Source organism: Erythrolamprus reginae, chromosome 10 (genome assembly GCF_031021105.1).
Source record: "Erythrolamprus reginae isolate rEryReg1 chromosome 10, rEryReg1.hap1, whole genome shotgun sequence".
NCBI lineage: Eukaryota > Metazoa > Chordata > Lepidosauria > Squamata > Dipsadidae > Erythrolamprus > Erythrolamprus reginae.
In genome coordinates, this window is record NC_091959.1 from 47,396,835 (window position 1) to 47,410,769 (window position 13,935).

At 42.8% G+C, this 13,935-nt stretch overlaps 1 protein-coding gene across 1 annotated transcript in view; it reads right to left on the bottom strand.

The window, feature by feature from the left end:
* Positions 1 to 13,935, bottom strand: part of DNAH10 (dynein axonemal heavy chain 10) — a 141,553-nt gene that overhangs the window by 69,800 nt on the left and 57,818 nt on the right. The window contains 11 exon segments of the mRNA XM_070763165.1: positions 392 to 511; positions 1,653 to 1,869; positions 2,500 to 2,634; positions 4,024 to 4,143; positions 4,263 to 4,398; positions 5,938 to 6,096; positions 8,759 to 8,877; positions 9,054 to 9,245; positions 9,504 to 9,650; positions 10,759 to 10,947; positions 13,146 to 13,298. Of these exon segments, the coding sequence (XP_070619266.1) occupies positions 392 to 511; positions 1,653 to 1,869; positions 2,500 to 2,634; positions 4,024 to 4,143; positions 4,263 to 4,398; positions 5,938 to 6,096; positions 8,759 to 8,877; positions 9,054 to 9,245; positions 9,504 to 9,650; positions 10,759 to 10,947; positions 13,146 to 13,298 (1,687 nt within the window).

A 13,935-nucleotide genomic window follows, 5' to 3' on the forward strand; every position in this document is an offset into this window, starting at 1 on the left:
ATGTATTTGTGTATTGGACAAATGAATAAATAAAAATAAAATAAAATTTGGGCCAATGACCAAGGCACAGTGAATTCTAGTCCTGCCTTAGCCAGTTGGTTGACTTTGGACCAATCATTGGAGACAGTGATATCACCACTCTGTCTTACTCTGCCCAGCCCACCTCACAGGATTGTTGTTGTAGAGAAAACAGGAGGAGAAACATGTGATGGATATATTTACTGCCTTGGAGGTTTGCAACAACAATAAAGGGATGGGTGGGGTGGGACCAGAAATAGATAAAGAATGCCTGAAAATACGTTGCTTTGGAAAGCGCTCATCAAAATTGGGACTCTCAAGCTTTAACCGGTGTCACTCCCACCAACAGTGCTGTGTTTTATTTCCCTCTTACCTAGGATGTCGATAAATCTCACTTCGGGGGTGTGGTTATACGGGGCCACCAGGCTGCTCCACGGCACCCACCTTTTGGTGCGCCCGTCAAAGTGGAAATCGTACAAGGTGGGGAGCTGCCCTGCAGAAGAGAGCAACGGGGACACCTTAGAACGATGGTGGTGGTGGAAGAGACGCTTCTTCTTCTGGAAGACCTGGGGAACAGGGCTGGCGTTCCCTCAGCTGCCTTCAGAGCAAAGTGAAAGTGAAAGTGGGAGGAGGAGAGGAGGACTGTGGGGTCTTTAGTGCTCTCAGAACTTGGTTCTTTTCTTTTAGACGTTTCCATTACCCTACTAGGGAACATCAGCAGTGCTAGAAGGGAGTAAGGTTTTTGTTGTGGTTAGCTCTGCCCCTGCTCCTGCCCCAAGGACTGTGGATGTGGAGGAGACATCCACATGCCGCAGGCCTGTTTTGCCCCCCCCCCGGTGGAATCTGCTGGTGAAGGCTCCTCTGACCAAGAAGACATGAGTGACAGGGAGGAGGAGTGTGTGGCAGACAGCTCAGAAGGAGATCAATTCTCTAGCTCCTCCTTGGATTCAGAACAAGAGTTAATGATACAGCCACGCATGCGGAGAGCGATGCACAGGCAGCAACAACTGAGAGATTATTATCAAAGAAAATGAGGCCACCTGTGGTTGGGTGGGGCTGTGGTCATTAGTGAGGCTGCTATAAAGAGCAGCCTGTGGGTTTGGCCATTGTGGAGGATTATCTGATCCTTGTGTTTCGTGACTGCTTTGCTGACTTTGACCTTTTGTGTGCTGATTTTTCCCTGCTTTGAAACTAAACCAGGGCAAAGGATGTTTCACTTTGTGAAAGAAGAAGGACTGTGAATTGCCTCACAGCTGCAAGCTAAGTATCACAGAACTGATAAGGGACTTGTACCAATTACCAGTTTGTTTGGAGACCAGGGCTCTTTGCTATACCAAAAGAGGGCTTGGTTTAAGTGACTTTTCATTATAAAGAACATTGTTTGGAATTTTCAAACGTGTGTGTGTCTGAAATTTGTACCTGTGAATTTTCGGGAGGAGTCTACCAGAGAGCCCGACAGAACAGGTTTGTGGAGAAGCGGGGGGAGGAGGAGGACTGTGGGGTCTTTAATGCTTTCAGAACTTGGTTCTTTTCTTGTAGACGTTTAATTACCTAACTAGAGAACATCATCAGTGCTGGAAGGGAGGAGGAGGAGAAAAGGAGAAGGAGGTCTTCTTCTGATCTCTGACACCAACCTGGCAATTCTCCTGGTTTCGCTAATATCATCTCGTCGTTGACCGTTGACATGGAAGACATGCGTTTAATGAAGTCGTCAAACTTGCCCCTCCCTGCTTCAAGGAGGGAGGCTCCCAAAGAGCAGTAAAGGCCTTCCAGGAAGTAGCACTCAAGCACGTCGGGATCCTCTATTTCGCCCTCGATCAGAGCATCGAGCATCATGCTCAGCTGAGTCACCTGTGGGATGAAACCCCAGAGGTTGGCCAAAAAAACCCAACAACCCTTCATCGCCTGGCCATGAAAAGCAGTCACGGTTCTTTTTTGGGGGCAGGTGGTCTAAGGGAGGATATAAGAGAAGGGAAGGGCAAATTATTTCATTAAGAGCCAAGGTGGCGCAGTGGTTAGAGTGCGGTACTGCAGGCTACTTCTGCTGACTGCTGAAAGCCCTTCATGGCACCGGACCAGATTATCTCCGGGACCGCCTTCTGCTGCACGAATCCCAGCGACCAGTTAGGTCCCACAGAGTTGGCCTTCTCCTGGTCCCGTCGACTAAACAATGTCGTCTGGCGGGACCCAGGGGAAGAGCCTTCTCTGTGGCGGCCCCGGCCCTCTGGAACCAGCTCCCCCCAGAGATTAGAATTGCCCCCACCCTCCTTGCCTTTTGTAACCTTGTTTGTCAGTAAAGTAGAAGGGGACAGGCCATGCAAAGTGTCTATTTGTGTGTGTGTGTGTTAACAGTAATATTATAAAAGTTAACAGGAAAAAAGAAGAAGAAATGAAATCCAGATTGGATTCAGAGCTATTCCACACACCTCGGGCTCAATGTTTTTCTCCTTTCATGAAAACAAAAAAAATCAGGTTATTTACCATGTTTAGATCTGTCTGCGGGACAATCATTTTCAATTTTTCTCCTTGCCGTCCGTCCACAATCCCTTCGATAATCATGTCGATCAAGAAAGGCACGTATTTGTCAAAGAGTTTGTCCAACAGCTGCTTCTCTTGCTGGGGGGAAAAAATGTTATTCTAAGTTAGAAGAACAGGTCCTTCCCAATTCTTCTTCCTCCTCCTCTTGGGAGCATCTTAGCGAGCAATGGAAACTGCAGTTTAATGTTTCCAAATGTAAAATGATGCACTTGGGGAAAAGGAATCCTCAATCTGAGTATTGCATTGGCAGTTCTGTGTTAGCAAAAACTTCAGAAGAGAAGGATTTAGGGGTAGTGATTTCTGACAGTCTCAAAATGGGTGAGCAGTGTGGTCGGGCAGTAGGAAAAGCAAGTAGGATGCTTGGCTGCATAGCTAGAGGTATAACAAGCAGGAAGAGGGAGATTGTGATCCCCTTATATAGAGCGCTGGTGAGACCACATTTGGAATAATACTGTGTTCAGTTCTGGAGACCTCACCTACAAAAAGATATTGACAAAATTGAACGGGTCCAAAGACGGGCTACAAGAATGGTGGAAGGTCTTAAGCATAAAACGTATCAGGAAAGACTGAATGAACTCCATCTGTCTAGTCTGGAGGACAGAAGGAAAAGGGGGGACATGATCGAAACATTTAAATATGTCAAAGGGTTAAATAAGGTCCAGGAGGGAAGTGTTTTTAATAGGAAAGTGAACACAAGAACAAGGGGACACAATCTGAAGTTAGTTGGGGGAAAGATCAAAAGCAACATGAGAAAATATTATTTTACTGAAAGAGTAGTAGATCCTTGGAACAAACTTCCAGCAGACGTGGTAGATAAATCCACAGTGACTGAATTGAAACATGCCTGGGATAAACATAGATCCATCCTAAGATAAAATACAGAAAATAGTATAAGGGCAGACTAGATGGACCAGGAGGTCTTTTTCTGCCATCAGACTTCTATGTTTCTATGAATGGAGGCCTTTGAACTCTGATGGTGGAGAAGACTCTTGCGAGTACCTTGGACTGCAAGGCGATCCAACCGGTCAGTCCTAGTGGAGATCAACCCTGGCCGCTTTTTAGAAGGCCAGATCCTGAAGATGAAACTCAAAGACTTTGGCCGTCTAATGAGAAGGAAGGACTCACTGGAGAAGAGCCTGATGCTGGGCAAAAGAAGAAGGGGACGGCAGAGAACAGGAAGGGTTGGAGGAATGTTGTCCATGGGATCACGATGGGTTGGACACAACTTCGCAGCTAACAACAACAACTGATTTGGAAGAACATCACAAAAAGACCATAACTCTTGAACAAACAAGCAAAGCTCGAGTTGGAATTTTATGGGAAACAAGAACTATCGCACAACATAACCCATAAAAATGTTATTTTATAAAGTGGCTTCACTTCTGCTTGTCCAGATACAATGAAGAGCCCACCATCACTGGTGGTCTTCAGAAGAAGTTTCTAGGTTCACCGTTAGTTGCTCCTTACCTTGTTCCTTTCTTTCGTCCACTTATCCCAATAAGGCCTGTATCTCAAATTCTTCGGGTCTACAAAGACCATCCCACAACGCGATACGGTGGCTGGGGAAGCGTATTGTAGGTCTCCAACCTATAAGGAAGGTTACAAGGAGTTCCAAGATCTGGTGGTGGCTCAGGAACCTCCTCTTCTGTTGGGTTGGAAATGGGTGGGGCTGCTTCCAAAGGAAGGCCTCGTGGGACAAGTCTTACTTCAAACAGAAGGGCACAATGGGTTTGGAGCCGGATCCGCTCCCCGTTGGCCAGAGTCAACAGCTTGTTATCGTCCATCACCGAATTCATGTTTTCTACCCAGAGAGCGTCTACGTCGCCATCAAATAATATGTACCTGTGTATACAGATTAAGGGAGAGGGGGAAACACAGTGAAGACCAACATAAGGGGCGTACATAAATGCACTGGTGTGCCTTTCGTCCCCTGTCCAATTGTCTTTCCTTTCTCTCACTTATCATATATATTCTCTTTCTTTCATATATCCTCTCCTCTAAGTTCACTTTACTCTTATAAATATTACTACATGTCTATTTTTCTTCCTAAGTATTTGTGTATTGGATGAATGAATGAATGAATGAATGAATGAACAAACAATTCTTATTCCTTTGCATAAACTGAGCTTTACTGGATCGTTGGAGGCTTGAGGTTGATAGGGAATAGGTAGAAAGAAACATAGGGGGAAACGATACGGAAGCCAGGGAGGATCAGAGAAAGCTTTCAAAAATGGGATAGGATAGCCCAATTTGCAGTTTCATAATTGTGAAAGAAATGTATAGTTAAGCCTTTGGAATAAGGAAAGAATGAACAGGATGTGGAGGGAGAGAAAGTTAGTCGTGGGAATGTGGGAAGGTTGAGAAAGAAACTCAAGATAACTCTGCCTTGATTCGGTTTCGCGTCAGAGAATCTTGGACAGGTTTTCAAGATCCTTTTACTCCATTATGACAATAACAGAGGATTTCTGAAACCAAGAGTCTACGGAGAGGGGCGGCATACAAATCTAAATAATAATAATAATAATAATAATAATAATAATAATAATAATAATAAATAATAATAATAATAATAATAATAATGCTGTGATGCTGTGGCACAGATGATCCACTGGAACTTGTGCCAGAACTACCATTTCCCAGTGGCAAAGAACTGGTGGGATCATAAGCCCGAAAAAGTGGTCGAAAATGAGCAAGCAAAACTATTGTGGGACTTCCGACTTCAGACTGACCAAATTCTGAAGCATAACACACCAGACATTGTGATCGTGGAGAAAAAGAAAGTATGGATCATCGACATCGCAATCCCAGGAGACAGCAGAATTGAGGAGAAGCAGCTAGAGAAATGAGTGAAATACGAAGATCTAAAAATCGAGCTGCAATGACTCTGGTATAAGCCAGTGAAAGTGGTCCCAATGGTACTTGGCACGCTGGGCGCAGGGCCAAAGGATCTCAGCGGACATTTGAAAACCATTGGAATTGACGAAATCTCCATCTGTCAATTGCAAAAGGCCGCTTTACTGGGATCGGCAAACATAATTCACCGCTACATCACGCAGTCCTAGGTGCTTGGGAAGCGCCCGACTGGTGATGAAATACGAAATCCAGCATAGTGATCTCGTTTGGTGTGTTGTATTGACATAATAATAATAATAATAATAATAACAACAACAACAACAACAATAATAATAATAACCCCCCTTGATGTGCCTGCCTCCTAACCTGTATCTCCCCTTCTATTCCCCTCAAAATCAAAAAGTAAAATATAATAGCTCGTAACTAATTTTTTTAACAATCGTGAAGCCAGGTGGATCTCTGAAGGAATAATCAAGGAATCTAAAGATTTTCCCTTATTGAAAAAACATGGATGTAGGATCCACTTACCGCCTCTCTTTTTTGTCGGTGGGTTTGTTGATTTCCCGGAAGATGTTGGACAAAACGCCATCTGTCCAGTCGCGTGTGGTGGGATCGAGGATGCCGTACAATTCGATGACGCTCATGGCTTTGGGGTTCAGGATATACAGCTTGGTCAGCAGGCCTAACCTAATGAGGGATCGATTATTATTATTTATTAGATTTGTATGCCGCCCCTCTCCGAAGACTTGGGGCGGCTCACAACAGTAACAAAAACAATATAGTAGTGGAACAAATCTAATATTAAACAACATATAAAACCTATAAATTATAAAACCTATAAATTCTACGAGAAGCAGAACTGAATGAATGACATTCTAATCTCAGATATGAAATCCTGTCCCTAACGAAGCCCATCGCACAAAGTTCACGGGCACAAAAAGTGGGAAATCACCTTGCTTGGGACATTCAGGGCTGTGAAATTTATGAACTTCGGGATGACCATTAATTTCAAAAACAGATTTTCCATGAATTTGGTAGGTACAGCCAGATTCACTATGACACCCTCCCCCCCATTCACATCGGCTGCGTTAAACGATGGGGCGGTGGACTGAAACAAAAAGTAATCCCATCCCTGATTGCCAGGTTTCGACAACCAAGAAAGACACGTTGGGACCCTTATGAGAAGCTTCCTTTGTTGTTCCTCACAACCAGACAGAAATCTTGCCCAACTTCCATCCCCTGTCCTATTGCTCTCCTATATCTCCTATGCCTTTCTTCTATTCCTATATCTCTTCTTCTATTCTTTCATTGATATGTTCTATTCCTATATCTTCTTTTCTATTCTTTCTTAGATATATTTTACTATGAGTATCTCCTCTATAACCTTCATCATGTATTTTACTATTTTACTGCATGAATCCCAGCGACCAGTCAGGTCCCACAGAGTGGATCTTCTCCGGGCCCCGTCAACTAAGCAATGTCGCCTGGCGGGACCCAGGGGAAGAGCCTTCTCTGTGGCGGCCCCGGCCCTCTGGAACCAACTCCTCCCCAGAGATTAGAACTGCCCCCACCCTCCTTGCCTTTCGTAAACAACTTAAAACCCACCTCTGCCGCCAGGCATGGGGGAATTGAGATCCTCTTTCCCCCTAGGCCTTTACAATTCTCTGCATGGTATGTCTGTATGTATGTTTGGTTTTTATATTTATAGATTTTTAATCATCAATACCAAATTACTATTGTACACTGTTTTATTGTCGCTGTTAGCCGCCCCGAGTCTCTGGAGAGGGGCGGCATACAAATCCAATAAATAAATAAATAAATATGTAGACTGTTCTGAGTTCGGGTTTTGTCCCGTGTAATATTTTGAGTGCCTATGCGACGTTTCGGTGAAATCACATTCACCATCATCAGGCTGAAGTTATAAGCTTTGTGCTGCTGTAAATATATTTACAGCAGCACGAAGCTTATAACTTCAGCCTGATGATGGTGAATGTGATTTCACCGAAACGTCGCATAGACACTCAAAATATTACACGGGACAGAACAAATTTCTTCTTTTCAAACAAATTTCTTCTTTTCATTTAAAGCAATAAGTTGAACTTAAGTACTTTTTGAATGTATTCTTTTTTCTGTATTGAAATTTTACTTCTAGAATAAGTGGGGAAGATACAACCCCATTTTTATGTTAAATGTATGTTTGTCAGTTTTGTCTATTTTAAGAAAATTAATAAAAATATATTGGAAAAAAAAATTACACGGGACAAAACCAGAACTCAGAACAATCTACATATATATACCCGTGAAAATATACGAAAACAAATATATATATATGTATACCCACTAAAACTCTCATTGTGCATTGGACAAAATAAATAAATAAATAAATAAAAATAAAATAAAACTTGAGCACACAACAGATACAAATTTAAAGTAAACCGCTCTAAACTTCATTGCAGTAAATACAACTTTAGCAACTGAGTAGTTGATGCATGGAACTCACTACCAGACTGTGTAGTATCATCACCTAACCCTGAAAACTTTACTCTTAGACTGTCTGCTGTTGACCTCTCCCGATTCCTAAGAGGTCAGTAAGGGGTGTGCATAAGTGCACCAGCGTCCCCTGTCCTCATGTTTCTCTCTTACTAGTATCATGTATATACATAGAAACATAGAAGACTGACGGCAGAAAAAGACCTCATGGTCCATCTAGTCTGCCCTTATACTATTTCCTGTATTTTATCTTACAATGGATATATGTTTATCCCAGGCATGTTTAAATTCAGTTACTGTGGATTTACCAACCACGTCTGCTGGAAGTTTGTTCCAAGGATCTACTACTCTTTCAGCAAAATAATATTTTCTCATGTTGCTTCTGATCTTTCCCCCAACTAACTTCAGATTGTGTCCCCTTGTTCTTGTGTTCACTTTCCTATTAAAAACACTTCCCCCGAACCTTATTTAACCCTTTAACACATTTAAATGTTTCGATCATGTCCCCCCTTTTCCTCCAGACAGAAGGAAAAGGGGGGACATGATCGAAACATATAAATATTATTATATCTTTGTATACCACCAAAACGTACCTGACTAACTAACTAACTAACTAACTAACTAACTAACTAACTAACTAACTAACTAACTAAACAAACAAACAAACAAACAAACAAACAAACAAACAAACTCAATCAGGCTCCTGGCACTGTAAAACATATACTCTGGGAACTGTCAGGAAGGAGCTGCCTTCACCCGCTTTCTCTCCCACAAACTATCCTGAGTTGCCTCTCACTTTCAGCCCCTCCCACCTGGGAATCCAGGCCACGATCCACCAAACGGACTGATCTGGGCTTACTTTGTCTGAGCATGACACAAGGCGTTGATGACTACAGACTTGCCACCTCCGGTGGGCCCTACCACCATTGTGGTATGTCGCGTCAGCATCGTTTCATACATTTGGACCACTTTATCCACCTGAGGGGAGAAAAAATTACCTCAGTGGCAGCCCTCTTGAGTGGAGTTATAAACCCTTCTTCACGGAACTGACATATTTGTGGATAATTTAAATCGGGAGTCTTGAAGCTTCATGAAGGAAAGGATTCATCTATAGTTTGACCATCGCTTTGATCTTAGTGACTTTATTTAGGTACCTGAACAGGTAGAACCACGTAACCTTCTTCAGCCAGCACCTGTTCCACCGCGTCGTTGAATCTGAGATAGCGGACTCGAGGGCAATCCAATCCGGGGAAGAGATCAGAGATCAAGCCAAGGAAAAGAGGAACATCTTCAAAGACAAATTTGGGGAGGTTCATGTCTCGGAGGGCTCTCATGAGGACCACGTCCTAGAGGGGGTTTGAGCCCCAGAGAAAGATGGAAAATGGGGGTGAGCAGAGTTGATTTCCTTGAATGGACTCACTTTCTTAAAAGCAAAAGATGAGGCCTCCCACAGAATTTCCAATTAAAATCTACCTCAAGAAACATTAAAAGATAAAATAATTCTCACAAATGATAGAAAAAGAACTGGAGTTACTTTTTTAAAGTTATTTTTTGTCACAAACCTCTAGTTTGTTCTACCCGTCGAAGACCGGAAATAAGTTTACCTCAGAGAGCTCCGAGGACCCTCTTTTCAGTTCTCCGGCCATGACCAGGACAGACTTCAGAGCCCGAAGGCCAAAATCGTAGTGATGCTGTTTAGAAAGTTGTTCTCTCGCCAACTTATACAGCACAGTCATCTTCTTGGCTAGCACCTATGGGACATTTATCTTAATTTAATATTTTATCTCTTGTATTGTATGGTCCACCTCTCTCTCCCTCCCTCTCTCCCTCTCTCACACACACTTGCTGACACTTTATTTAAACTAAATTCTTATATCAGTGGATTGCATTACCTCTGTACATGCTATACCAGTGATGGCGAACCATTTTTTCCCTCAGGTGCTGAAAACACATGTGCGCGCACTATGATACACACACCCATAATTCAATGTCTGGGGAGAGCAAAAATGGCTCCCTCCCCCCCCCCCAAGAGGCCCCATGGAGGCCAGAAATGGCTCATTTCCTGACTTCCGGTGGGCCCAGTAGGCCAGTTTTTCGCACTCCCCAGGCTCCAGAACAGACCTGGGCAAGGGACGGCCCACTGTCTGTGACTGGCCCGCCCGCTATCTGTGACCAGTCCATGGAGTTCGGGGTCCACTCCAGTGTGAGGATGAAAGAGCTCACCACATCTGCCGGGACTCCTTCAATTCCTGCTTTCCTGATGAATCATGGGGAAGGCAGGAACCGGAGGGGTCCCGGCAGACGCAGTGAGCTCTTTCATCCTCGCACTGGAGTGGACCCCGACCGCCTACCGACAGCGGACGAGCGCAGAATCCACGCAAACACTCCAGCGCAGTGACTGTGGTGCAGCGTGTTGCCATAAAGCAAACAATTAGGGGTCTGTAGTGTCGCGGGGTGTGTAAAAAGTAATGAATCTGAGAGATAGAATTTCTTCTTTGTTCCAGGCATATCAAGCCTTTAGAGATTATTATTTTTAGGCTTAAATAACAAAACCATCGATCTCCACGGGGTTAAGATTAAGGTCCTAACAGACATTTAATTTTCTCTCATCCCGTGACATGGTAGCAGAGGATGGTTTTCTTATTTAAGCCTAAAAATAATCTCTAAAGGCTTGATATGCCTGTGACATGTAGAGTGGGCCTGGGTGTTTAGGTCAGGCCGGGGTCTGGGTCTTTACAGTATTGGGTAGAACCGAGTTAATTATATTAGTCCGGCCCTCTAAGACCACCCCAATTTCTCATGCGGCCACATGGCAAAATTAATTGCCCACCCCTGCTCCAGAGGCTTCCCCAGACCCACCTTGGCCAGGAGAAACCCCTCGGAGAACAGCATGATCTCACAAATCTGCTGCAGATCGGGGACGATGCACACGACCGGCCTGAAAAGGGCCTTGACGGACTCAGGAAGCTCCGTTCGTCCCGCGTAGCCGGGGTTCATGGTGATGAAGATGCCCATCCGAGGGTCCAGTGCGATTTCTTGCCCTTCAAACTGAGAATGTGGAACTTCAGCCGAGGGTCCCAATTAGGACCTGGGTGTTAAGGGTCAGAATTTATTTATTTGTTTCTTTGTTTGACTTAGATGCCATCCAATCCTGTAGGACTCAGGGAGGCTTACACAGTGATGGGCTCCTACAGGTATGGTCAGTTACGCAGAACCAGTAGAAAAAATTTGAATTGTTTTTCTCCCCCCCCCCCCCTTCTGGGCTCTGGGTATGTTTTTCCCATTGCATTAAATGAGGTTGAATGTGTATAACTTTGGAAGAGCTGTGCGTGCGTGTGTGTACATACACATACAGTTTGTATAGTAGATCATGTATATTTTTGTGTGCCTGTGTGTAATACATACGTACACATATGGCATATATACATAGAATTAAATAGTATATTTTGGATGTTCAGTAATAGTAAATAGAGAGGGCTAGAGATAGTCTCCCTTTGAGGCGAGGAGAGGCCAGGCACCCTAACTCTAACCCTTGAAGTGAGTGACGCCAAGTTGGCCACCTTTAAGCCAGTCACGAGACTTTTAAGCCACCTCCCCTGGTCACACGATCGCCAAGGCACTCCCACCTGGTCACATGGCCAGCAAGCCACACCACAAAACAAGCCACACCCACAGTGTGGTAGTAAAAAAATTTGCAGCCCTTCACTGGGCTTACAACAATGAAAAAGTACAATAAAATGTCAGAATAGCTGGCATATATGTTATAAAGTTGAATGTTTTTATATGTTATCTTTTGTTTGTACATTTTTTTTCTTTGCCCTTGTTTTTGTTTTTAAATGTAAATATTCAATGAAGATTTTTTTTTAAAAAAAAGAAAAAATACAATAAAAAGTCAAGTAACAAGCAATAAAACCGTTAATCAATCAATTATAACAACTATAAAATTCCTTAGACTAGCAATACAATCATCGAATCACACATAGCAATCACACCGCAATTTGGCTGGAGCTAAGATGTTGATCAGCGGTCTGCAAACTACGGCCCGTGGGCCGCATGGGGCCTGCTGAGGCCATTTATCCGGCCTGCGGGTGAGTGACAGGAGCACAGGTACATACTTTTCTTTTAATTAAATTCTCTCCTTAATGTTCCTTCAAAAAGTACAACACCAATTATATTTTTAACTTATTAATCATTAGGCCAAAGTGCTTCCTTCTTTCTTTATACATTTTTCTATAAACCAAGAAAACCTTGTATAGCCAATCAGATGTTAACAAAACTTTTGCCAGACCCATCCTAGACTACTGCTCATCTGTCTGTAACCCATACCACATCTCAGACATCAACACCCTTGAAAATGTCCAAAGATATTTCACCAGGAGAGCCCTTCACTCCTCCACTCGAAACAGAATATCCTACGAAAATAGACTAACAATCCTAGGCCTAGAAAGCCTAGAACTACGGCGCCTAAAACACGATTTGAGTATTGCCCACAAGATCATATGCTGCAATGTCTTACCAGTCAATGACTACTTCAGCTTCAACCGCAACAACACAAGCACACGCAACAGATTCAAACTTAATATGAACCGTGCCAAACTTGACTGTAAAAAATATGATCTCAACAATCGAGTTGTCGAAGCGTGGAACTCATTACCGGACTCAATTGTGTCAACCCCTAACCCCCAACACTTCTCCCTTAGACTCTCCACGATTGACCTCTCCAGGTTCCTAAGAGGCCAGTAAGGGGCGTCCATAAGTGCACTGATGTGCCTTTCGTCCCCTGTCCAATTGTCTTTCCTTTCTTTCACCTATCTTATATATTCTCTTCCTTTCATATATCCTCTCCTCTAAGTTCACTTTCACCCTCTTTTATATTATCACATGTCTATTTTCTTCCTATGTATTTATGTATTGGACAAATGAATAAATAAATAAATAAAACAAAATTAAAAACAAAACATAAACATATATGAATTTCAGATTTCTTTCCCCCCCCCTCTAAATAGTATGTTCCCATTTTGTTTTTTACTTTAAAATAAGGTATGTGCAGTGTGCATAGGGATTTGTTCATAGTTTTTTTAATAGTCCGGCCCTACAACAGTTCGAGGGACAGTGAACTGGCCCCCTGTGTAAAAAGTTTGGGGACTCCTGATGTTGATTCTCACAGCAGAGCCAGGTCTTCAAGGCTTTTCGGAAGGCCGGTAGAATGTCATGCAGTTGTTGTTTTTTTAAATGTCCCTCTTTACCTGAAATGTTTTCAGCTGGTTCATGAGGGCGTTCCGGATGGTCTGGATCTGGGAGGAGATGACCGACAGGACGGAAGCGTCGATCCGGTTGAATTCATCGAAGCAGCCCCACGCTCCGCACTGGGCGAGGCCCGAGAAGATTTTACCCACGGCCTAACGGAAGAGGACGGAAGGTGGAGAATATATTACCAAAAATAATTGGAGAAGATCAATATGGATTTGTGAAAGGAAGGAAAATCTTTGAACCAATAAGAAACGTGATTAATGTTCTACATCATGCTACCAGTACCAAAAGGAAATTAAGCATTTTAAAATTAGATGTTTATAAGGCCTTTGATAAAGTTAATCATGAATACCTATTTCAACTATGTAAAGATTTAAATATGGGAAATAAATTTTGTAAAGTTATAGAAACAATATATAAGGATAATGTAGCTCAAATTAGAGTAAATGGCAATAGAACAGAAATGATTAAAATTCAAAATGGAACTAAACAGGGATGCCCATTATCCCCAATGCTATTTGCATTAGCAATTGAGACCTTAGCAAATAAAATTAGAAATGATAAGGAATGGAGAGGCTATCAAATAGGGGAACTTGAATTGAAATTAAACTTATTTGCAGATGATGCTATAGTAATGTCTGAAACCCCAATTGAAATGATGAAAAAAATAATGATATTACTTCAAGAATTTAAAGATCAATCTGGGCTTAAGGTTAATATAGAAAAGTCAGAGATAATATGCTTAAATACTGGCCCTAAAGAGCAAATTGAAATTCAAAAAATTTC